This window comes from Brachycentrus maculatus, unplaced genomic scaffold (assembly GCF_059751285.1).
Source record: "Brachycentrus maculatus isolate JH-2025_06_01 unplaced genomic scaffold, ASM5975128v1 h1tg000042l, whole genome shotgun sequence".
NCBI lineage: Eukaryota > Metazoa > Arthropoda > Insecta > Trichoptera > Brachycentridae > Brachycentrus > Brachycentrus maculatus.
The window spans coordinates 185270-206104 of NW_028280796.1; the positions used below are offsets into that span (position 1 = coordinate 185270).

The following is a 20835-nucleotide window of genomic DNA, read 5'->3' on the forward strand; positions in this document are numbered from 1 at the left end:
AAAAAAATCTTCGAAAATAAGTGTCAACGAATAATTTTAGGCGTGCGGTGGTTTGATTTTACGAAGAATGAAGAGATACGACGAAAGACGCAGCAAATCTTAGTTACAACTGTCGTCAAGAAAAGGCGATTCAGTTGACTATGCCATATACTCCACATGCCTCCCGAGAACTGTAATCAAGCTTCACGCCGCCCACGACGAACACTGCTAAAAATTAGTCGGCAGCTCTCATACGAGCTTTGGGACGCGGACCTGACTTAGAAGGATGCAAAAAAAGCCTGAAGACAGTTTGTGGATTCCATGTACTTCACAAAGGGAGCGGATATGGTTTAAAAAAATAAAGATAGTTTTTTTGAGTTGAATTTTTCCAAAATTTGTTTTGAATCCGTTTTATAACACTAATGTTTACATAAAATATATTTACTTAAAAATAATATGGATTTCTCAGCTCACTTCCATATCAACCCAGTGTAGTTGTAAGTATGTTAAAGTATTATATATGAGGTCTCAGGTTTCGGAGAAATTCATTTTATATTTAATAATTATTCGATTCTGTAAATTTATAAATTACTTACGTTTATTAACATCAATATCAAAAATGTTTCACTTTGCCATCAAGGAATCTACAATTAAGAGAGGGATGCATAATGTAATGTGTTTCAGTGACTTATGCACAATTGTACGGATAAAGATTTTTTACACATTAGTTTTTATACGTAAGTACCTTACTCTCGGATCTACCTACTTATGAATAAAAGAAGAAAAAAAACGATAAAACAGTATTTTTACTAATGGCAACTGCGTAATTGGGAAGAAAATACATGCAATACAAAAAATAACCTAAACTTACCAATTCCAAATGAAAAAAATATGCTTGCGTAGCTGTCAATACGGAATTATACTAATAGTCAAAGATTATCATGGGTGGTAATTGAAATGACTGATGGTTTAGCCGGGCAAACGAAAAAGTTTGTTTTTAGATCGAAATCTAAAAATAACGGCGATATAAACGGCGAATATTTGGAAATAAATATACCCGAGGTAAATATTACGCAATAACCTTAGCTCATGTTCTTTTGCGCCGGGCACGTGTGAGTGTGGCTTTTTTTGTTGTTGCATTTGTCGTGTATTTTTTCTAGTTGCTGCATGCGAGTTATTCTTTTTATACTTGGCCTTCCGCTCCTGTATTAGCGTGGTTTCTGTGGTATCACCGTAACGATATTTGTGGTAAAAGAATCTTAGAAATTGGTTCCGGCACAGCTTTACCAGGTTTGTAACTTTTATCGTTGTTATAATAGTTTGCCATTAATATTATCCTTGCTCACTCAGTAAACTACCTTTTGGAATCAATTTTATTGATTAAATCACTGCATTAACATTAACTCACGGAGCCTTCAATATAATTTGTGAATTTTCATGTAACAAGTTTGAAAATGATATTTGGCTCCATAGCATAGTGGTAAGTATATTTCCTTGCCTTGAGCGAGTTCCCGGTTCAATTCCCGATTTGGGTGACGATAAGATTATTACGTAGCAAAAATAATAGACTTGAACAACACTCCTATGCTTTATTCCGATTACTGATACAGATTAACAATTGATGTGTCAATTTGCCTAATTACCTGCAATTCACGTCCTTGGTTAATATAAAGTTTGAGCCACACTGATATATCATTGGCTTAGTATAAATTTGTTTGTTATTTTCCAGGAATACTAGCCGCCAAGTGTGGAGCCATTGTGACTCTCTCCGACAGCACCACTCTCCCCAAATCTCTCTCCCACATCGCGAGTTGCTGCCAAGCTAACGGCTTGACACCGGGACTTAACATCCAAATAGTGGGTCTCACTTGGGGCCTTTTCCTCAGTAACATATTCAACATCGGCCCCTTCGATCTTATCATCGGGTCCGATTGCTTTTACGATCCCTCTGTATTCGAAGATATCCTCGCGACTGTAGCTTATTTACTGGAAAGAGGGAACACGAGGTTCCTTTGCACTTACCAAGAGAGGAGCTCTGACTGGTCCATAGAAGCGCTCTTGAAGAAGTGGAGTTTGAGGTGTCACCTTATCGACTTGAACTCGGTGAGCGCCGTTTCCGGTATCGACTTCACAGAGTTGATGGGAGATCATTCCATACACTTGCTGGAAATATTTCATATCTGATAACAGTAAAAGTTATGGCAAGTCAGGCTAGCAGAGTTATTAACAAGCTCTTTGTTAGTAACATTCCGTGGACTGTCGGCCACCGCGAGCTGGTGGAGTACTTTTCCCAGTTCGGGCATGTGTACAACGCCAAAGTTGTATTCGACCGATCATCGGGGCTGAGCAGGGGATATGGTTTTGTGGAGTTCTCCGGCCGGAGTGGGTACGATAATGCCACCAACAAGGGCAACCATTCTTTAGAAGGCAACTCCTTGACCCTGCAACCCGCTAATTAGTGAGACTAGTAGTATTTAGAATAGTACCGAGAACAAAATGGCCGAAGCTTTAGATACTTATTCAGATCTGGAATTATCAGGTTCTGATACAGAAGGCGATCTCAGCGATTTACATAAAGAGTTCAATGCGGCCGCTGATCACGTGAAACATATTGTCGGAAATCTGGATAAAACGAAGTTATTGGAAATTTACAGTTACTACAAACAGGCAACGGAGGGTGATTGCAATATTCCTAGACCTAAATGGTTGGAATTACAAGGCAAGCAGAAGTGGGACGTGTGGAACGCTCTTGCGGGTCTCCCCATGGACTCGGCTAAGGAGAAATATATCAAGATCATCTCTGAAATCGACCCTAGCTGGAATGATAAGAGCCAGAAAGACCAAAAAGAAGGTACCCGACCATTTCGGCGGGCCGCTGTATCCAGTTTACAGTCAAATATGGAACCGTGCACAGCCAGCAGCTCTATTTTTGACTTCTGCAAGGACGGTGATACTTCGAAAGTCGACAGCTTATTGGAAACGAACCCCGAATATATGAATTTGTTGGATCCCCAAGGCCTGGGACTTATTCACTGGGCAGCGGACAGAGGTCTCCCCGAAATGTTAAAGGTGCTTCTGAAACACGGCTGCGCTGTTTCCATGAGAGATGAGATAGGTCAAACTGCCCTTCATTATGCTGCCACGTGTGGTCACGAAGAATGCATCCTCATTTTGCTTGAACACGGAGCTGATAAAACCTTAAAGGATGATGAAAACTCTACCCCTTTAGATGTAGTTGAAGATTCTGTTAAAAAATTACTTTTATAATATTAAGTTCTTGCATTTTTCATAATTAGTTGAATAAAGTATTAAATAAATAGCTGTTTTTATATTATCTTGGATAAATAACCATGTTAATGTCCAGAAAGATATGTATTTTGTTGAAGATGTTCCAAGTAGCAAGGAGTTAAAGAAGAAGCAAGGTACATATTAAAGAAGAAAGGTAGAGAAATTAATTTTTTTAACACGTTGACAGCCAACTATGAGATAACTCGTAGATTGCGTTCTTTGCTAGGACACCGACTACGAGTTATCTCGTACTGCGTTTACTTGCCATATTCGTGCAGCTACGATAAAATTCCTAATGTATCAGTGCTAATATGGACAGATGGCTTCTGGAAAGAGAACAAAAAATCAATGCTGGCTTACATGAAAAGAAAATTTATTATTAAATGAACTTCTTCTTCTTCTTCTTTCCATGTTTGCTCCCTAGGTGGAGCATATGGCCAACACGAGTCGTCTCCAAGTCACTCTGTCACGCGCCATCTCCTTGGCTTCCTCCCAGGTCAGTCCGGCGTCTCGAAGTTCCGCTGAGTATAGTCGGTGAATGGTCGTCAGCGGCCTTCCGGGGCGCCGGAATCCTCGGGGTTGGAAGAAGAGACATGAGGGGTTGATGCCCTCAGGTGGCATTCTAAGGACATGTCCCAACCATGTCCACCTTCTTCTCTTCAGGACTTCCAGTATGAGGGGCTGTTGAGTTCTTCTCCTCACATCGTCATTCCTGACAAAGTCATACCACTTTATACCCAGTATTCGCCTCAGGCACCTATTTTCAAAACTTGCTAGTTTTTTGCTTTGAGCTTTGGTGAGGTGCCACGACTCACATCCGTACAGCAACACTGTTAGGATGCAGGCGTTAAAGAGACGACACTTGGTTTTTGTCGAGTAAAGCAGTGAGTCCCATTTGAATGAACAGAAAATATAATTATAAAAAAATTTATTCAAATTTAAGAAGTAAAATAATATTTTTATTGTTAATGAAATTGGTATTTTAGACCCGAATTGTGTAAAATTACTGTGGCAGTCAACGTGTTAAACAGGTATAGCACGCATCAAAGCTTAAAAAATGTGTAAAATACTTACCTATGTAAGCACTTACATGCTGTCAAAATAGACAAATGAACTTTTTTATAGTGTCAGTGTCAATTGATATTTTAGAGGTTGAGATATGTTATGCCTAAATTTATAGTGAAATATCTTTTTATTTATCTGGGGTTTCAAGAAGTTTCCAAAATGATTCTAAAATATCGATAGGGTTTATTTTTACAGAAGACCCATGATTTCATTCAAAATTTATAGTAAAAGAAAATTTAGCAATATGCTATATGTTATTGTATTACTGAAATGTCATATGCAGCGTAATTGAAGAAAAATGGATTATCTGACACCAGCATATTGTAGACGCCGTGGTGGTAAACCATCCCGCACACAGCCACGGATTTCTAGGAGCATGGGTAAATTAAATTTAAGATATCTATTTTAACTTTTTATTTGCTGTTACGCAATGTTTTTTTTTTAGTAAATATTGACATTTTACCGCTTTATGATTATCTCACGTGATGTTACTGCATGTCATGACTAAGTAATCATAATAATACCAAGAGATGTTTGCAACCACCAATAATCATAAGAATTTTATGTGGCTAATGTCGCCAACACCAAAACATAAGAAGTATTTGCGTAGCTGTTTAAATATCTGTACATATTTTGTTAACTTTATTTTTTATAAAAGGTTAACATAATATATTAATTTTAGGAGTTCCCTGGCCGCCCGGTCGTTCACCTCGGCCAACATCAGAGTATAGTAATTATGTCATTAGAGAAGCTGCAAACTTGGGTCTGAAATGTGTTCCCATGCAATTTACAGAGGGATTATGGGCAGGAATAAACCCTACTGGCCCTAATATATCGCAAGAACAGTACTCTCTTCTCAGATCTCCCCGTTTCCATCCAAACGCTTCACGAAATTCAACAGGGCCTGAAGAATTTTTCAGGGATGTACCGGCATACCCAGCCCATTCTACAATGTTGTCTGATGGAGTTGAAGAATACGATGAGTTTGTTAGAGACATACCAGCATATCCGGCTCATTCATCAATGATGTCTGATGACTATGATCGTTTTTCTAGAGACATTCCGGCATACCCTGCTCACTCGACCATGTTGAACACATCTCTCCGAAAACCCGCTCAATCTCCGAGAGTTTCATTCAGAGAACCGTCGGAATATTCTTCAATCGAAGATTATCAGGGATTTTTTAGAGATGTGCCGGCATACCCAGCCCATTCCACAACGATGTCTGATGGAGTTGAAGGATTTGATGAGTTTGTTAGAGATATACCAGCATATCCAGCTCATTCGTCAATGATGTCCGATGACTATGATCGTTTTTCTAGAGATATTCCGGCATACCCCGCTCACTCGACCATGTTGAACACATCTCTCCGAAAACCTGCTCAATCTCCGAGAGTTTCATTCAAAGAACCATCGGAATATTCTTCGATTGAAGATTATCAGGGATTTTTTAGAGATGTGCCAGTTTTTCCTAGCCATTCAACACCTAGAAAGTGCTTGACACCGAGGAGTGCTACGCTGCGTCCAGATTTTAATGATTCATTTATTTCTGGAGGAAGTGATGACTTCTTTAGAAATGTTCCTGTTTATCCAGCCCATTCGACTCCCGATGCCCGCAGGAGATTATCTTTTGACACAAGTAACAATACAAGTGGTAACAGTGGATGTAAAATGGTTTATGAGGATGGTAACAGGCAAAAATTCCTTTGTCCGGCTCCTGGCGGTACTAATAATTTAACCGTGACTCTTTCAAAACAGCAATATCACACCCCAGGTGCATCAGATCCTACAATGCTGGATGCCGTATCCATAACATTAGTCGACAGTCTGGACTCTTTAATTGATCTGCTAGGAGATCCGGATTTTGTTGATGATTTGATAACTGATGTACATATTAATGATAGATCTTCCGGATATACAACAACCCCTAAAAGATCTCCAAAATACAATAAATACAAGTGGAGACGAAAGTGTCCACAATTACCACATAGAAGATTATTTTAATTAAAAAGACTGGGTAGGTACGTATTTATGCAGATTCAAACCATCATAACAGTTTTCCGATTCAAATTTGAGAGACAAATGAAATTAAATTACTTGTCAGTGTCAAAATTACTTGTGAAAAATTTGATTTGTAAAAATATTTACAAAAAAAATAAATAAAACAAGATACACAATATGTGAAATCTGTAATGAAACCAATTATTTTATACAATTTATTTATTTATTGAAAATTAACCATTTGTCAAATTTTTGTTTCGGAAAGATACATGCATGTATTGTGTATCATGTGCCGGTGAGGCTGATGATGCTAAAGGTTGGAAAATATCGCCAGGTCTAACAACCTAACCTTATTGCAATCAAGAATATCATAATGGATGGATCAACTCAAAATTCCAGACAGTGTAGATCGAGAAGAGCTGATAGATCATTGCCGAGGAACTTTGCGAGACAGATGATGGGTTAGTGTGTGCAATATCACGTAAACACATATTTTTTACTATTTTGACTGCTTCTAAGTGGTATGATAATGCAGTTACACAACCTCAGTATTATACCGCACAGAAGATGACCACTTCACTAGATAATTTTACCTAAAAATTATATATTCCCATTTTACTTTAAACGCAGGTATTCTATATATATGTAGTATTCAGGGGCTTAATTTTGCATTTTAGATAACTTTAACATAACTTTTAGACTTTTGTTTCTAATGATTTTAGCATTTTGAAATCGTTTGTGGATTTATATTGGAAGAAAATTTAATTTTCTTTAAAAAAAATTGATTTATACTTAGTAGATGCAGAGTTAAAGTTATCTGCTCTTTGATGTTAAAACTTTAGCTTTCGTACGTAATCATTGACCTAAAATAAACATTATTTTAACTAAAATCAATCTAAGAGTTCCTGGGTAACAAAAAAGAAATATTAATTATAGAAATATTGAACAAAAAGGAAAAATTAATTTGACAATGTATATCACTATCAGGCGCAGTGCACTAGATTTACTTAGTTTCTTGTTTTACCTTTTTACCATACATTTCAGGTTCGCCGCAACGGCATGTCAATATCTCAGACGAGTCAATGCCTTTTTTGGATTGCAGCGATGTATCTGATTCTACTAGACCTAATTGGGATGCTTTGCAAACACACGGTTCTAATATATCCCGAGAACAATTTCCATATGATTCGATGACTTCTTCTCATCTTTCAAGATTGCCCATTCGAAATGATCAAACATACACAATCCAAGACCCGTACAGATCTTATGAGTTTCGAAATTTTTTAGGAGGTGTTCCAAATTTAGCTGGTCATTCTACCCCTTTACGTAATGCATCTAGAAGAGATTCTCACTTTACTAGGGCATCGCATAATACATTTAATCCCAATAGCCCCTCAATCATGGAAGATTCATTTTTTAGGGATATACTCGATTATCCTAATGCATCTACTCCCGTGTATCCAGTTCCAACGCCTAAGCAAAATTCAAGATTTGGTAGAAATATTGAAAGTGGTCTTCAGAACACAAGCGCGCGAAGAAGATTGGTCTTTGATGAAGATGAAACTGATGGGAACTGCCATTTAATTCAAGGATCCACGGGTGCTAACAATCAGCGGTATATGTGTTCGCCGAATGGAACCAATGATCTATTTGTCAGTGTTTCGCATCAGTTGATCACTAACTCTGATTCTTCACAGCCCACATTAATAGATGCAATGTCAATAACCCTAGCTGATAGTGAACCAGGAAATATAGAGTCGAGTCTCAATAGCATCTTAGCAAATGATGATTTGGTGGATGAATTGATGTCTTTAACGCACAGTTTTGCTGATAGCACGAGATATTTATCACCACCAGAAAATTACTTGAGGAGTTTGCAAATATCTCCAGCATATCAACGGAGTCTTAATTTATCTCCTCCAGCAAATCAAAGAAGAATGAGGAATGAGAATTTTGAAGATAGTTCGGCTATGGGTATTTTAAGCCCACCAGCGAATCAAAGAGGAAGAAGATGCGCAAATTTAAATAACAGTCTAGCAATGGGTAACTTATCTCCTCCGGCTAATCAAAGGGGAATGAGAAATGCTGAGTTGGAAGATAGCCTGGCTGTGGGTAACTTGTCTCCACCAGCAAATCATAGAGGAAATAGGAATGAAGATTTTGAAGATGGTCTTGGTAGGGCTTGTTTATCTCCTCCCGCAAATCTAAGGGGAATGAGAAATGCAGATTTAGATGATAGCTTGGCTATGGGTAACTTGTCTCCACCAGCAAATCAAAGAGGAAATAGGAATGCGGATTTTGAAGATGGTCTTGGTAGGGCTTGTTTATCTCCTCCCGCAAATCAAAGGGGAATGAGAAATGCGGATTTAGAAGATAGTTTAGCTATGGGTAACTTGTCTCCACCAGCAAATCAAAGAGGAAATAGGAATGCGGATTTTGAAGATGGTCTTGGTAGGGCTTGTTTATCTCCTCCCGCAAATCAAAGGGGAATGAGAAATGCGGATTTAGAAGATAGTTTAGCTATGGGTAACTTGTCTCCACCAGCAAATCAAAGAGGAAATAGGAATGCGGATTTTGAAGATGGTCTTGGTAGGGCTTGTTTATCTCCTCCCGCAAATCAAAGGGGAATGAGAAATGCGGATTTAGAAGATAGTTTAGCTATGGGTAACTTGTCTCCACCAGCAAATCAAAGAGGAAATAGGAATGCAGATTTTGAAGATGGTCTAGGTAGGGCTTGTTTATCTCCTCCTGCAAATCAAAGGGGAATGAGAAATGCGAATTTAGAAGATAGTTTAGCTATGGGTAACTTGTCTCCACCAGCAAATCAAAGAGGAAATAGGAATGCAGATTTTGAAGATGGTCTAGGTAGGGCTTGTTTATCTCCTCCTGCAAATCAAAGAGGAATGAGAAATGCTGACTTAGAGGGTAGCCTAGCCATGGGTTATTTGTCTCCACCAGCAAATCAAAGGGGAAATAGGAATGCAGATTTTGAAGATGGTTTAGGAAGAGGTAATTTATCTCCTCCCGCAAATCAAAGAGGAAATAGGAATGCTGATGTTGAAGATGGTCTAGGTAGGGCTTGTTTATCTCCTCCTGCAAATCAAAGGGGAATGAGAAATGCTGATTTAGAAGATGGCCCGGCTATGGGTAATTTGTCTCCACCAGCCAATCAAAGAGGAAACAGAAATGCAGATTTTGAAGATGGTTTAGGAAGAGATAATTTATCTCCTCCTGTAAACCAAAGGGGAAACAGAAATGCATATTTTGAAGATGGTCTAGGTAGGGCTTGTTTATCTCCTCCTGCAAATCAAAGGGGAATTAGAAATGCTGGTTTACAAAATGGCTTGGCTATGGGTAACTTATCTCCGCCAGCAAATCAAAGAGGAATAATCAGGAATGCACATTTTGAAGATAGTTTGCGTATGGGTAATTTATCTCCCCCTGCAAATCAAAGGGGAAGGAGAAATGCATACTTTGAGGGTGGTCTAGCAATGGGCTACTTATCCCCTCCGGCAAATCAAAGAAGAATGAGAAATGCCAATTTTAATGATAGTCTGATGATGGGTTACCGTTCGCCTCCAGCAAATCAACGACCACCTCGAAATATTCCAGCTGCAAATTGGAATCGTATGGAAGATGGTCCTGTATATATGTCACCACCAGCCAATCAGAGGGGACAATTAGGCAACAGGTACTATCAATCTCCTCCTGCGAATCAACGAAGAATGCTAGAAATTTCTAACGAAAGTCTCCCGAGAAATTTTGATTACATGAATAGAAATAGAAGTATAATGTCTCCTCCTGCTAATTTAGGATATCTAAGAAATTGTAATAGAGTTTTTCAATCTCCACCTGCAAATCAAAGACAAAATGTTTCAATCAGATCCCCTCCTGCAAATTTTAGAAATTTCTCTTATATGTCAGCAGAAGCTGATGACATTTTCGAAGAATTGATAGAAGATATGTCTCTACCATTGGAAATGCGATCTGGTGTTTTAGAGCCTCACTACAGAAGTGCATCACTGCCACCACCTGCGAACCAGCGATATCAAAATAATGAACCCAATAATGTAACACTATCAGTCACTAATCCTTTTCCCACAAATGAAGATCTTATAAATGGTATGATACAAAACCGCAGTTCCAAGAGTGAAAGTATCCGAGAACAGGCTGCTTTGGATGACTTGACAATGTCTTTAGTAAACATATCGTTGAGCAAAATTATTCCCGGAACTAATGAAGCCCTGGTTTCTCAACTTTCTTTCATCAACATTAATAACGAAGAAGGGGAGCAACACATATCCATTTTAAATGAGTCTGTGAGGAGACCGAGAGAAGTGCACTTTGCTGTGCCTCAAAATGTATCCAATCGATCAATGCTTCAAGATGTTTCATTACCTCAAGAAATCTTTCAAAATACTGATGAAATTTTAACTATCGACGGGCCTGATCACCGCTCTTGGAGACTTGCCGTACAGTATTCACCAGGAGATGTCCAGAACGAAATGAATGATTATGATACATTTGAAAGAGTTGTGATGGAACTAGGAAACACTAGATCACCCAATATTAATCAGCCTCATCCAAATGTATCGAAGAGTCCTGTTGACAAGGATAATCTATCTGTCTACGAGTCAATGGAATTTAAAACCCCGAATCTTGCGAGTGCAGATATGATCCAAACAACTCCCGAATGCAGACAACCTATAAGCCCTCCGGTATTTTCTGATGTAAGCAGTTGCCATGTTTCGGAAATTCCACGTATTACAGGAACACCTCAAACATTTAATGAGCAACCTGACAACATTAGTTTGAATTCATCTTTTGGTATGCACAAATTTCAACCCCCTACAGCTTCAACACCTAAAAAGAAATTTTGAATACCTATTTTTTGTGAAAATTTTAACATCGCAATCTTACAACTCAATAATGGTGATATCTCAACAACAAAAATGCTTCGTTTTTCAATGAAGTTTTTTTCCTCTAGAATTTATATGTATCACAAGTGGGACTACATTCGGAAATTATTCCTTAACTGCATAGATCACTATAACTTTACTTTTCAGTAAAAATAAATAAATAAAAAATTCATTTCAAAAATGGCACCTTTAACTTTATGATAATATGTATCGATAAACTAGTTTGAAAATCTCAACAGCAAAAAATTGAAATACATATTTGGTCTTGATGATTTTCTAGTAACAAATCGGTTGTGATCTTTAAAACGCTACTATAATAATTGTTAGACCTAAATTTATGACCCAAACAAAAGTTGTTACAATTTTTAGAAATTTACATAGTTTTATATATTTTTAATATATTTTATGTGTGTAAATATTAAATAAAATATGATTTATTCTATAAAATATGTTTTTTTTTAAATTGTGCTACAGTGTAAACCCGTAATTTTTAATCATGTAGCAAGCTCAGTATGTCGCTAAAACCACCATTATTAGTGTATTTTCACTATGATGTTTCCTTGACAAGTATATGAAATGGAAAATTATTAACTTATAAAACATTTTGATAGATATTTCTTTAACCATGTTTATATTTACGAATGAAATACTCATAAAATTGTACCTAAAAGGTATGCATAAATTAAAATATACATAATTAAATTTTATTAAGTTTCTACCATTCAAAATCCCCCTTTTCCATGGTAATGCTGTAAATTTCAATAACAGATTTTTTTTAGTATTATTTTAATGAAATTTCATACATGGCAATCTATTTTCTTGGAAACAATTTTATAAATAGATAATTTATTAGTATTTTACGGATAAATTATCTATTTATAAAACTATTTCCAATAAACAGATTGCCATGTATCAAATCTCATTAAAATAATACTATAAAAAATCTGTTCAATGTAAAATAAATATGTATAAAAATACTTTATTTTGATGCCCTATAAGACTTCACCAATTCAAAAATCATCAATAATTTGGAGCAATATCCAAATTTTATTAAATTATTTAAACACAGGTTATAAAGAAAGAAATAAGTCAAATAAAACAAAGGTGTTGAAATATGTGAAATTGGAAATTCCGATAAAAAAAAAACATTTCAGTTTGTAATGATCACTAAAACTATTTTTTTTTAAATCAACACTTTCTTCAAACAGGATCGCATAATGCAGTAATTACCAAGCTATGTAATTTTCTGGTTTTGCTTTATCAAATACTTAAAGATGGACTACTATCTTGTTTTTCTTAAAATCTATAGTGACTGGTGTTTTGATCCATTCTGCACCATTTTACATACGGTGTTTGAAAGTGATGCGGAATGCATCGAAATACATGTCAAAATAGATTTTGAGAAATAGTTGCATTTACCAACTAAAGCTTAAATAAAAATTAGATAAATATATTACAAAGTGACTTACAAAGTGACTGCAAAACTGATAAACTGATAAAAAATTAGATAAATATATTACAAAGTAACTTACAAAGTGACTGCAAAACTGTGGACAAAAATTTTAACTCTAAAAATGTTGAATAACTTTTTTTAAAGTCTTACTCAATACACATAGAATATGACATTGTGTATGGAATATTATACAATGAAACTTCTTCTTCTGACCCTTATCAGCACCCAATAGTTCATAGGGCAGTGCATCAGATTGACATAATGTTAATTTGATTGTGAATTATACGAAAGTAATATTATAGTGAACTATTTATTTCGAGCCTCTCCGGGAACCCAGGACCTCCGGCACGGTAGGCAAATGCGTTAACCACTACACGGTGAAGCCGGACAAACCTACTTGCACTAAATTAATGAGTACCTAAGTACCCTTTTATGCTACCTTTTTCTGAATTTAAACAACAAATTCTGAGACTTTATTTTCTGTCATTTTTGGGTCTTTGTAAATTCATACTACAACATGTAATATTGACATAAAATTTTTGGTTTTATATTATTTTATATTTTGGTGCATCTCTATAATTCAAATTATACTTATGTTTGCTAAATTACTCCAATATTTACTGTAAAGTATAACATATTACATAAAATTAATATCCTGTCACCCACATGTGACAGGATACAAAAATGATTTAAACTCAACATGTTACAACAAATATAAATTTGACGTTTTATAAAAAACTTTTATAATAATGGCCAATCAAAATATTTCTCAAGAAGGCACGGAGGGCCTAGATTGCTTCGATGCGTCGCTTTCACCACCAAGAAGGATGTATAGGCCTCCGCCTCGGCAGGCAACAACTGGGCGTGCTGGACACATTCCATTGTATTCACCAAATATAGATAAGTCTATCGCTGCATTTCATGAACTACGACAAATAAGAAGGCAACAGAACATGAACAGAACTCCTCCTCCAATGTATTCTCCCAAACGGCCCTCTCCTGTTAGACCTAGAGGTAACATTTTTTATTTGATTAATGTGTTAGGTCAGGGGTTCCCAAAGTGTGCGCCGCGGCGCCCTGGTGTGCCGTAGAAAGTAAAGAGGGCCGCCGCTGCCTTGAGTCGATCCTCTATCATTATCCAAAACCACAAATATTCTCGGGTACCTATGAAGCAACTTTCTACCCAACTACTATTATTGTAAGTACCTACCTATTTCTTTTGACTATAATATATTTATATACATATATAGTCACATTATCTATTCCAAATAGCTTACTAAAGTAGGGCGCCGTGACAAAATACTTAACTTGTAAGTGCGCCGCGGGCTGAAAAAGATTGGGAACCCCTGTGTTAGGTTTTAATGAGCATTTGGTAGTAAATTAATATTCACTTGATTTAAAAAAAATTGATATATTTATTTGAATGCCTGAATTTTTATTTTTAGCTTCCACTCCGGTAAGTCGTGTAAGGAGAGGGGCTGAAGTTGCTTTGCCATTTGACCTGTTAGATCCTTTGGATTTTATTCCTCAATCACCGGAACGTCCAGATATTCTATTGGATGGTGATATTCCCGGATCTCTACAGCAACCACTTATAACCGCTCCTGTGCCGAGGGAATATTTTCAACTTTTAGAATATGTTCGAGAGACCAGTAATCCGGCACTCAATTTGACCGATGTATCCATGAATATTCCGGATGTTTGCAATGACAGCAGCATGGGAATGGAAGAACTAGAAAACTTTATAAGAAGAGAAGCTGAACGGGGTGTTTCGAGAATTGTCACATTTCCTGAAGAGCCTCGAGTCGATCAAGAGTTATTGGACCGAAATTGGGAAGCTTTAAATGAAGAAAATCTAGATCTCTCTCAAGAAGCTCCTTCCTATCTAACAATGTCTAATGTTTCTGGAGAAGGTCCCATCTCTTTCGGCGAAGTGTCTTTTGGTTCAGAATTGGATCAGCAGTCCTGTCCTTTTCCTAGTACTGTGAATTCTACCTTTTCTAGTTTAGCTTCAGACGGTCAGTTGTTTTACGAAAATGAAGCTGAACCTGGAACATATGCAATGCCATCTATAGCTAACATAAGAGATCCTGCTGAGAGATTTAAAAAATTGAAATATTTGAAAGATATACACTTTGGTGACTTATCAGAGAAATCTGTTGATCAGGATTATTTTGTCAAGTGTATGCCTAAACATCGTGAATCGTTCGGCGGTCCTGTGAATTCTACCTTTTCTAGTTTAGCTTCAGACGGTCAGTTGTTTTACGAAAATGAATCTGAACCTGGAACATATGCAATGCCATCTATAGCTAACATAAGAGATCCTGCTGAGAGATTTAAAAAATTGAAATATTTGAAAGATAAACACTTCGATGACTTATCAGAGAAATCTGTTGATCAGGATTATTTTGTCAAATATATGCCTAAACATCGTGAATCGTTCGGCGGTCCAAGTCCATCAAGGCCGTATTTCAGGAAGCGTCTCTCCGCTCCTCCCGATATGACCCACTGGAGGCGCCGAGATAGTGATGTAATGTTGGATGATTTCAATATGTCTTTAGCTAATGATTCCATGCCTGATCCTCCCTGTCGTAGAAGACTATTCACATCAAATGACTCTGATGATATGTCTACATCATTGGCAAATAATTCCATGGCAGCACCTGATTGTCGTAGAAGACTATTTACATCAAATGACTCTGATGATGCATCTTTAGCAAATAATTCCATGCCGGCACCTTCTTGTCGTAAACGCCTGATATTTGGATTGGATGACTCATCTGCATTGTTGGAAAAAGATCTATTTGAAGAATCAATGCGGTTAGATGATACAATACCGACACTGCCTGCGACACCACCCCGGACACCTCCAGTTGTACATCATTTCCCGGGGCTTGTGGAGCCTGAAGAAGCTTTTTCTCCGAAAGCTGAAAGAATGTTTCGAGATGCAACTAGAAGATTCTTCGAACTTCAGTATATGGACCAGAATTATTATACCGCACATAATGCACCCATTCCGGGACAACCGGTACAACGTGTTCCGGGTGGCAGAGAGGAATTTGATTTTTCATTACTAGATTCGGATATTTTAGGAAGTTCGTATATGGGGGAAGAATGTTTTGACTTCACAAGTTCTGATAAACCAGATTCGACATTTTCAAGTGTAGGGACCGTAGGTGAGCTGTTTGTCGAAGATGAAAATGCTCCTGGGACATATAATATGCCGGCTATAGCTAAAATAAAAGATCCCGGTGCCAGATTTCAAAAATTGAAATACTTAAAAGATAGACATTTTGGTGATTTAACTCAAGAATCGGTAGATTCAGGTTTTATAAGAAATATCCGAATACCTGAAAGGCGAGAGTCATACGGTGGTTATAACCAAAGTAGAGAAAAATTCCGAAAACGACTTTCTGCTCCTCCTGCTTTATATCGAAGGAGGGAAAGCTCAATTGATCCCGGTATGATTAGGGATGTTTCAATGAATTTCAGCGATGTGTCTGCAATCACTCCTCTTCCCGATGAACCTGATTTATTTGGAGAATCGATTCAGCTAGACGAAACATTACCATCGATACCTCCAACGCCGGTTCATCATTTTCCTGGAATTATAGAGCGCCAAAATGCCTTTACTCCGAGATCTGAAAGAGCATTCAGAGAAGCGACCAAAAGATTTTTTGAAGTTAAATACAATCCTCAGATGTATTATCCGTCTCAAGCTCTTGCAGCGTTACCTGATGCTAACCAACTCGATGATGTGTCATTACCATTTGAATCATTTCAGTCATCTGGAATGTTGGATGATTTGGATATATCTTTGGCTAATGATTCCATGCCTGAACCTTCTTGTCGCAGACAACTTTTCACGTCAAATGACTCATCGTTTGGACCGCTGGAAGATCTTGGAATGTTGGATGAATTGGATATATCATTAGCTAATGATTCCATGCCACATCCTGCTTGTCGTAAGCAACTCATGTTTGACACAAATGATTCGTCAGCAATGTTAGAAGATTTTAAAATGGATTTAGTCAATGATTCCATACCTCAACCCCCCGTCACTGTACTGAGTAGACGTTACTCGCAAGGTTTAACTCCTCATAGAGTTAGAAGACACCGAAGGCATTCCGGACCAGGGTTAATAAATCTTGAAAAGGGGCGTAGGGTACGAGATGAAAATATGATTAGAAATGAAGTGATGGAATTGGTTGCCGACGACTCCGCTTTATCGGCTTTGGGAAATGTTTCTAGAGCTCGACCTGCGGATGGAAGATATTCATTCGGAATGACTCCTATGAAACCTTACGTTCGTCGCAGATTATCCGGACCCCCTGGATTCAATTTGGAAAGAGGTAGGATAACTGATCCGGGACCATTAGCGCTGGAAGATACTTCCATACTGGAACACGAGTATTCGGGCATGTCTGCTGTTACGCTTCCTCCACCTGAACAAATGTTTAGAACTATAGGAATCCCCGAGCGCAGGGCCTCATTTGGTGGGAAAACATGGCAAAGAAGAGTTCTTCCAGAAGGACGTATGTCTGGTCCTCCTGAGCTTGAACATTTCCAAGGGTTCGATTTATTTGAAATGTCTCCAAAAAAACCAGCTACAAATGTACGATATTCATTTGGCACGACTCCGCCTCGACCTTATCATCGACGTCGATTATCAGGGCCCGGAGCGATAAACTTAGAAAGAGGACGATTTCCAACTGAACCCTTGCCGGTTAATGATGTATCTTGGCCTACTTTAGATATCACACTTCCAGAACCAATTGATGCTCCTCCGTATGAAGATTTATTTAAGACTATAGGAATTCCAGGTAGGCGAGAATCATTCGGTGGAGCTACGGGTCAACGTAGAGTTTGCCCGAGGGGACGCCTATCTGGTCCTCCTGAATTACAAAATGTCGGTGGACTGGATTTGTTCGAATTAGACCCTAAAAGACCCGTTACAAATGCGCGGTACTCTTTTGGGATGACTCCACCGCGGCCATATAGGCGCCGCAGATTATCAGGTCCAGCTGGATTCGATATTGAAAGAGGACCAAGAAGTGTTGCAGGACCATTACCTTTGAACGATACATCAATGCCGGTTCACGAATACTCGGGTGAATCTGATTTTATCCCACCTACTGATGACGAATGGCTCGCTGAAGAATTTAGAACTATCGGTATTCCAGGAAGAAGAAGGTCTTTCGGAGGAGCTACTGGACAGCCTTCAATATGCCCGAGGGGGCGTTTGTCTGGTCCACCTGAGTTACAACAAGCCGGTGGTTTTAATTTGTTTGAGCTTGACCCCAGAAGACCTGTCACAAAAGATAGATATTCATTTGGTATGACACCGCCGAGACCATATAGGAGAAGACGATTATCAGGTCCTCCGGCTATTAACATGGAAAGAGAAAGATTGGAACCATTAGGAATAAATGACACAACGCAACCTCCTTTAGATATAACTTTGCCCGAACCGTTTGATCCTCAGTATGAAAATATGTTTAGAACTACAGGAATACCAGTGAGAAGAAGTTCATTTGGTGGAGCTACAGGACAGAGTCGAGTATGTCCAAGAAGACGCATGTCAGGTCCTCCCGAATTACAACAAGCCGGTGGTTTTGATTTGTTTGAGCTCGACCCTAGAAGACCTGTCACAAAAGATAGATATTCATTTGGTATGACACCGCCGAGGCCACACAGGAGAAGGCGATTATCAGGTCCTCCGGCAATTAACATGGAAAGGGAAAGATTGGAACCATTAGGAATAAATGACACAACGCAACCTCCTTTAGATATCACCTTGCCTGAACCATTTGAACCTCAATATGAAAATATGTTTAGAACTACAGGAATGCCAGTGAGAAGAAGTTCATTTGGTGGAGCTACGGGACAGAGTCAGGTGTGTCCACAAAGACGTATGTCAGGTCCTCCCGAATTGGAACAAGCTGGCGGTTTTGATTTGTTTGAACTGGACCCCAGAAGACCAATCACAAAAGATAGATATTCATTCGGCATGACACCACCGAGAGCATACAGACGCAGGCGACTATCGGGTCCTCCGGGATTCAACCTCGAAAAAGGAAAACGAAGCCCTACAAAACCTTTGCCAATTAACGATATGTCAATGTCTCTCTTTGAAGACCCGAGCGATTTTGAATCCTTCGAAACTCCACAACCTCCCGAGCATGTTGCAAAAGTGTCGCTTATAAATATTCAAAATGAAGAAGGGGAAAAGCATATTTCAATTTTGACTGAGGAAACAAAACGTTCCCCGAGAAACGTGAATTTCGATCACTCGAGAGATTCACCCGATAGAAGCCTGATCGAAGATGCAGAATGTTCATTTAAAGACATCAAATCGGATACTTCGCTCAATGAGAGTGGAGATGTTATGTTGTTTGATGGTCCGGATAACAAATCATGGAAAATCGCAATTCAATTTAATCCCCAAAAATCTCAAACATCTTCCCCTGATACCAAAGAGTTAAAGAAGATTTTGAACGATTTGTCTGGAACGAGTGTATCTCAAGCGAGGCCCCGGTCAGGCATACCTCAACCTAAATTCCGGTCAGGCATACCTCGACCACGATTGTCTCCCATAGTAGAGACAAACGAAGTCAACTATCCCTTCACACCCTCTCCATCACCGCCTCCTCATCCCTATGGGAGTTTAAATGATACGGAAGAGTTTGAAAAGCTAGAAAGATTGATGGAATTGGTAGAAGAGGAGTGCAATTTGACGCCGCCTCCAAATAATGCGAGAAGACAATTATTCGGCAGTCCGACTCCACCTCCCAATCCATACGGAAGTCTCAATGATACTGCCGAGTTTGAAAAGTTAGAACGGATGATATCAGAAGAAGAGCGGGAATGCGCCCCGCCTACAGCCGAAGCCAGAAGACAATTATTTACCAGTCCATCGCCGCCTCGGAATGACGACACCGAGGAATTTGAGAGATTGGAGAGAATGATGGAAATACTAGAAGGTGAGCGAGAAGCGACACCTCCCCAACCTCCGAAGCCATCCTCGCAATGCCTCAAACCGCCCTCTCGACCCTACTCTTACTATCCCCAGCCCGATGCCAGAACGCCTTCTCCGCGAGAAGATTTGGGTTGGCTAGGAAATATGGCTAGGACAAAGGTTTTTAGGGACCAAAGAGCGCAAGCGATTGCGGAAGCAGAAGCTCAAAGACCACCACCAAGAGATACCACACCCGGTATCCCTATTCCTGCATGGGCAATGGGCCGACAACCGCAAGACCCTTGTGGCAGACCCGCTCCTCAGCCCGCTGCCCCCCCAGTGGCAGTCCGCCGGGTGTCTGGCGCTCGCCCCGTGACCTCCACCATGATCCGCCGCCCCTCGGGCGCCCCCTGCCCCACCGCCCCCCGCGGGACTGCACGGCGCCCATCCGGCTTGCCTGTTCCCGTGCGCCCTGCTACTTCCAACACCTCTGTAGGACAGGTACAACCATCAACCGGTTGCTTGAATTTCAGGGGGAAAAGGCCTTCCCGAACGAACGCAATCCCACCTAAAAAGAAATAAAGCTCTTATATTTAAAGAAAATTTTGCTATTATTTTTTTTCCAACATTCCTAGTATTCAAATTTGAAGTGTAATAAAAATAAATAGTAAAGTTCTTACTATGAGAATAAAATTATTATATGCTAAGACTAATAAAATAACACTCGATAATTTAACATGTAAATGTAATAAAATGAAGGTCCCAGCGTTTTTGTAATATGAATTTATAAATAAATTATTATATACATGCGTTATTAGTTTTTGTAATACATTTTTTCACATTTTTTTAAACTACCACACCGTGTAATATATTTATATATTATTTAAAATATTATATTTAATTTATAGTAAATAATATATATGTATCACGCATTGTTTTTATTTTTGTAAATATATTTATTTTTTGAATTATTGTTATATTTTTGTTGATTAAATAATAAAATTGGAGAAACGAGTGGTTTTAATATAAATTGTAATAATTATATGCGAGTGTTTGATGCATCTAGTAATGAATTCACAAAACCCATATTTTTTTCTCTGACGTCAATGTTTTGAACAATATAACATAAGATTGCAATGGTTGGAATAGGTGTTTTTACAACATTAGTGTTT

At 38.5% G+C, this 20835-nt stretch overlaps 6 protein-coding genes across 7 annotated transcripts; all 6 read left to right on the forward strand.

The window, feature by feature from the left end:
- Positions 1-851: 851 nt before the first annotated feature.
- LOC148312338 (histone-arginine methyltransferase METTL23) lies at positions 852-3296 on the forward strand. Its single transcript, XM_088277338.1, has 3 exons — positions 852-1041; positions 1140-1269; positions 1709-3296. The coding sequence occupies exons 1-3, from the start codon at positions 937-939 to the stop codon at positions 2161-2163; spliced, it is 690 nt and encodes a 229-aa protein (XP_088133464.1). The 5' UTR covers positions 852-936; the 3' UTR covers positions 2164-3296.
- LOC148312339 (SRA stem-loop-interacting RNA-binding protein, mitochondrial-like) lies at positions 2178-2438 on the forward strand. The gene has a single exon (XM_088277339.1). It carries the CDS (start codon positions 2178-2180, stop codon positions 2436-2438), a length of 261 nt encoding a protein of 86 aa, XP_088133465.1.
- On the forward strand, positions 2476-3296 carry LOC148312340 (acyl-CoA-binding domain-containing protein 6-like). Its single transcript, XM_088277337.1, has one exon. It carries the CDS (start codon positions 2476-2478, stop codon positions 3244-3246), a length of 771 nt encoding a protein of 256 aa, XP_088133463.1. The 3' UTR covers positions 3247-3296.
- A 1098-nt stretch (positions 3297-4394) lies between these two features.
- Positions 4395-6336, forward strand: LOC148312341 (uncharacterized). Its single transcript, XM_088277343.1, has 2 exons — positions 4395-4712; positions 5015-6336. Exons 1-2 carry the CDS (start codon positions 4631-4633, stop codon positions 6334-6336), a joined length of 1404 nt encoding a protein of 467 aa, XP_088133469.1. The 5' UTR covers positions 4395-4630.
- Positions 6214-11662, forward strand: LOC148312342 (uncharacterized). Of its 2 annotated transcripts, none has more exons than XM_088277340.1 (3): positions 6214-6353; positions 6599-6794; positions 7378-11662. In XM_088277340.1, the coding sequence occupies exons 2-3, from the start codon at positions 6707-6709 to the stop codon at positions 11211-11213; spliced, it is 3924 nt and encodes a 1307-aa protein (XP_088133466.1). In that variant the 5' UTR covers positions 6214-6353; positions 6599-6706; the 3' UTR covers positions 11214-11662. The 2 variants fall into 2 exon arrangements, with proteins under 2 accessions (XP_088133466.1, XP_088133467.1); XM_088277341.1 differs by having other exon boundaries at positions 6215-6349.
- Positions 11663-13221: 1559 nt separating this feature from the next.
- On the forward strand, positions 13222-20663 carry LOC148312343 (uncharacterized). Its single transcript, XM_088277344.1, has 2 exons — positions 13222-13719; positions 14151-20663. Exons 1-2 carry the CDS (start codon positions 13455-13457, stop codon positions 20243-20245), a joined length of 6360 nt encoding a protein of 2119 aa, XP_088133470.1. The 5' UTR covers positions 13222-13454; the 3' UTR covers positions 20246-20663.
- The last annotated feature ends 172 nt before the right edge of the window (positions 20664-20835 follow it).

Excerpts from the sequence above, each read along its gene's own strand:
- LOC148312340 (XM_088277337.1), top strand. The coding sequence starts at position 2,476 with ATGGCCGAAGCTTTAGATACTTATTCAGATCTGGAATTATCAGGTTCT.
- LOC148312341 (XM_088277343.1), top strand. The coding sequence starts at position 4,631 with ATGGATTATCTGACACCAGCATATTGTAGACGCCGTGGTGGTAAACCA. Across the intron at positions 4,713-5,014 it reads ACGGATTTCTAGGAGCATGG|GAGTTCCCTGGCCGCCCGGT; the intron begins GTAAATTAAATT and ends TATTAATTTTAG.
- LOC148312338 (XM_088277338.1), top strand. The coding sequence starts at position 937 with ATGACTGATGGTTTAGCCGGGCAAACGAAAAAGTTTGTTTTTAGATCG. Across the intron at positions 1,042-1,139 it reads TGGAAATAAATATACCCGAG|TTGCTGCATGCGAGTTATTC; the intron begins GTAAATATTACG and ends TATTTTTTCTAG. Across the intron at positions 1,270-1,708 it reads TTCCGGCACAGCTTTACCAG|GAATACTAGCCGCCAAGTGT; the intron begins GTTTGTAACTTT and ends GTTATTTTCCAG.
- LOC148312342 (XM_088277340.1), top strand. The coding sequence starts at position 6,707 with ATGGATGGATCAACTCAAAATTCCAGACAGTGTAGATCGAGAAGAGCT. Across the intron at positions 6,795-7,377 it reads CTTTGCGAGACAGATGATGG|GTTCGCCGCAACGGCATGTC; the intron begins GTTAGTGTGTGC and ends CATACATTTCAG.
- LOC148312343 (XM_088277344.1), top strand. The coding sequence starts at position 13,455 with ATGGCCAATCAAAATATTTCTCAAGAAGGCACGGAGGGCCTAGATTGC. Across the intron at positions 13,720-14,150 it reads CTCTCCTGTTAGACCTAGAG|CTTCCACTCCGGTAAGTCGT; the intron begins GTAACATTTTTT and ends TTTTATTTTTAG.
- LOC148312339 (XM_088277339.1), top strand. The coding sequence starts at position 2,178 with ATGGCAAGTCAGGCTAGCAGAGTTATTAACAAGCTCTTTGTTAGTAAC.